This window comes from Spodoptera frugiperda, chromosome 30 (assembly GCF_023101765.2).
Source record: "Spodoptera frugiperda isolate SF20-4 chromosome 30, AGI-APGP_CSIRO_Sfru_2.0, whole genome shotgun sequence".
NCBI classification, from domain to species: Eukaryota; Metazoa; Arthropoda; class Insecta; order Lepidoptera; family Noctuidae; genus Spodoptera; species Spodoptera frugiperda.
The window spans coordinates 5,893,063-5,897,222 of record NC_064241.1 but is presented as its reverse complement, the minus strand read 5'-3'; the positions used below and the strand labels follow the sequence as shown (position 1 = coordinate 5,897,222).

General features: G+C 32.9%; 1 protein-coding gene across 1 annotated transcript; it reads right to left on the bottom strand.

Moving 5' to 3' along the window:
* Positions 1–1,296: 1,296 nt before the first annotated feature.
* LOC118269832 (uncharacterized) lies at positions 1,297–3,532 on the bottom strand. Its single transcript, XM_035585161.2, has 2 exons — positions 3,282–3,532; positions 1,297–2,081 (listed from the first exon to the last, which is right to left on the bottom strand). Exons 1-2 carry the CDS (start codon positions 3,459–3,461, stop codon positions 1,941–1,943), a joined length of 321 nt encoding a protein of 106 aa, XP_035441054.1. The 5' UTR covers positions 3,462–3,532; the 3' UTR covers positions 1,297–1,940.
* Between the last annotated feature and the right edge of the window lie 628 nt (positions 3,533–4,160).

Here is a 4,160-nt window from a genome sequence, read left to right as displayed (position 1 = left end):
CGCTTTGAGAAGGGATAACAAGTTGCAGGATGATGGATGAGCCAGGTCAATAGGGGCTGCGGTTCTAACCTTCACTGGACTAACAATATATGAGCCAGTAGTTTGTTGTAATTAAAATAAATAGAACGTTAATTGTTATTTAATGTTGTATGTTCGCACATTAGTTGTGGAATACTGTCATTACTTTTGTTAATAATATTTGTGGATTAATAATTATTTATTTCAAAATTAACCTCTTTCCGGGATTTTCCTGTTTCCTGCATTATGTCTAACCTAATTTATACATACATACATAGATACAAAACATCACGCCTGTCTCCCATGGGGATAGGCAGAGACAATGGAACGCCAACTGATACGAATCTTACGTACCTCTTTCGCTAACCTATTTCATAAACAACAAAATGCAGTAGAACGTCTAGTCCTCTAAATATCTGGACACAAACATTTGTGTAGACGTAGATGCTGTAAACTATACTTTCATTTCGTAATAGAAAATGTACAGCCGAAACTCTCACATTTTTACCGTTAAGCCCTGAAAACTAAATACCCATGGGAGCAAAAATTCCTTCACCAAAGTCCAGGCCAAAATATCTCAAATTAAGTCAATTAATTTATCGTTAGGGCCATTGTTAATTTTAACGTCACTAAAATATTCACTACCAAACATTATTCTATTAACAAAATTCTATTGTTTTCGTCTAAAACAAACCGTTTTCACTGCAGCTTTGGTATAAAACATTTGGGCATAAATAAAGTCCCGTTCAACGGTTGCGGGCGACATTGCGGTCATAGGGATATACCGTATCTACATATGTATGTACTTATATGTAGGTGTGGTGTACATAAGAGAAATGTTAGTACGGAAGAGCTCACACGGGGCGCTCGTACGTTTTGTGACCGCACAACCGTCGCGCGCCGCCGATGTGTACTGAACTTTATATTTGAAATTTTACCATAAAATTGGGAAGAGTGTTATGAATTTTGGAGAATGTTTATATTGAATGTTGATTAAAGTTCGTTTTGTGGTAAATACTAAATTTATGTAAGCTAATAAGAAAATAAGGGAAATCTGAATATTTTGAAAACTTACTAAATTGTTATTGCTAAAAATCACGCTAAGATTTCTAATATCATCGTGATTAATGCAGTTTTTTACCACAACTTGTTATAAACTGGATCATTGGAGCATCGTTGATGTATGTTCCTCCTACATGAGATAGAGAGCTTGAATTCGATGCCTATTAATTTGAGTGAAGTATGTTGTATTTGAGTAAAAGGCAGTACAGTAACAAATCATTTATAACAAATTATATATAATGATCCAACGATATAAATAAACACAAATATAGGTTACTGCAGAAGCATAAAAATGACCAAAGTCAGACTTCGATTGAAAACAATAAAGTACATTATCAATTAAAAAAACTTAAAACATAACAAACATTAAGACAATCGTGACACACAATAGGGATGAGACATGATACATCACTCAATCTTTGAGAATATTTTTAAACCAATCTTTAAAATATTTGTTTTTGCAGCAAAAATATGATGTGAAAAAATATGTTCATTATACAATTGTTTTAAGATTCACATTTAGATCATTTCAAAGAAACATGAACGCTATGTAGTGTTAAAGAGAAAATTATATTCTTTGACAAGATTTGAAATGAGGATTTACGATTTTATCATTTTGAGATGGCGCTATTTTTAGCTTAGTTGTCACAATTAAACTAACCAATGACTTCATATTATGAAATATTTTATTGGGCAATAGACCAAAAACTACACCAGCGCCTCTAGTGGCGGAAACAAACCCTCACTTAACTGGTGTACTCAACATCCCTATTAAGTATCAACCTCATTAATATCAACATATTATTATGTATGAATATCAATACGACTAAACCAACACCGAGTAATCCAGCTTAACATTTTTAGGCATAAATTCCAATATCATAATCCAGTTCCTTTCCTCTTTCACTCTTCAGTCTAAGGTTGACGTACGTATACCCAATTCCACCTGCAGTCACCGCCGCTGATGCGTTCGTGTGTTTGTTGTCGTACGCCATAATACTCTGAAACAATGGACGGATTTCTCATCAAAAATTCATGGGACATATGGTTGGGTGTAGGCGTAAATGTTACGCGTTTCTGCAAGACAGATTCATGGGGTAATAAAGTGTGACTTACGGGGTTTCACTGTTTATAGGAGTTTGTTGTGGTTTTAGGTATTGATGGAGAGTCAAGTGTGTGACTGTCCTAGTCATGCTTCGACACGAATTGACGTCACAGAAAACTAATGTCAAACAGCACTGACTTTGTCTTTTACCATATTATGTCTGAGGTTACCGGAGGTTCCCCCACTTGTAACTTCTCCGGTTTTTCAGGCACGACGCCGCGCCGATTGACTTACTATTAAGTGACACATCTGATATTTTGTCGACTTATACTATAATGGAGTTCATGAGCGATTGGCAGCAATTCCTTGTTGGAATCTTTTAGCATCATATTAGAGATGCCTACGAGTGACTAGTTTATTCTATGACGATTTTGTGTTAATATTATGAATAGTTGAGGTTTTTACCATAACTTTAAGCTAAATAACATTCAACTAGTTCAACGCATATACTCAATAAACGATGAATTTTGCTTACAAATAAACTGAGATCAATAACTTTATCATCACTTAACGGTGGAAAAATTTTGGTAAGCACTGACATCAAATATAAACACTTTGTCTTGAATTCACATCGGATAAAATAAGGGGTAATGTTTGTAAAATATATGAAAAGAAAGATGAATCATTTAAAAACACTAATCATATAGTGTTTGAAACGAAAAAATAATTTATAAACAATACTTATTAGGTACCTAATTGCTTGAACACACAATTGGTGCTTTGGTCCACTTTCTTGAAGCCTCCTGAATATTTGATGCACCTACAAATTGTATTGACTGAAGCGACAGGAAAAGGGCGTCGAAAAATAGGAAATTGAGGGAATCCATCGAATGGATGAATTAATTATTTAGATCCGAGTTTTTGTACCAGTAGTAATGGAAAACCCCAAAAAGTGTTCTATGTAGTTGTCTTTAACATAATTAGTTGAAAATAATCTGATAGTTCACAGATAGTCATAAACAAACGCTACTTTAAATTACCAAGTATTACGTAAAATAACGTTTCTTTTCTTAAAATAAATCCAAAAACACTTGTATACTGAAAAAGTAAATCACTAAAATCGCTTACATACCTCTACATTAAACATAATACTCACATTTATAATAGAATTCCCACTATAGAAAATGTTCTTCACTCTCTTGATAAACGGAATTGCAGTATAGTGTGCTGTAGTATGATATATCATGTTCTGATTATTATTTGTATTCCCTAATATTAAATGATCACATGTTGCTACTACAAAAATGGTAGCAAATAGAAGTAGAACAAACTTCATTTTGCGAAAAAATAACTTTTAAAAGGCACGACGATGGAGCGCTGTGGCTGAGATCAGAATGATTGAATTGATTCAATAACTGAGACGTTTCTTAACAATAAAGAATGAGTGAAGATTACAATGAAATTGGTAGCGAGGTCAGTAATGAATATGATTAATACATATTTTCGAGGTGCAGCATCGAATAAACAATAGTGCAGGGAACTTGAATTTCATCTAATGACAATAGCTAGTGTTTTAAGACTGAATACAAGTTTCATAAACATATTGAATTCTTTGTGAATACAATTTTCTATTAATGCAAAAGCTTAAGTTATTTTCTTTGTAGAATAAAATACAAAACTTTGTTAAAAAAAGTCTTTTCAATCACAAATGAATGCGTCGAATATTTGTATTGTCATTTTTATCACAATAAACATAATATTCAATCGTAGTGAAAATTTGACTTCAAATTCAATGACTTGTTAAATAAAGTCGTCAATTTTACGTCTTTCCGAGGTTTTCCTGAATTCTTCTGTTAGAAAATTATTTGAAAATACTTGTACATTTTTCTAGATCTTTCGGGAAAATGAGAAAAGTTGGATATAAACACGAAAAACAGTCATCGTTTCCGCGAAATAAAAATGGATTTGATAAGGATAACAAACAAAAGTGACTGCAAAGAACTTTTGGGGACCTTAGTAGTTAATTCTGTCAACA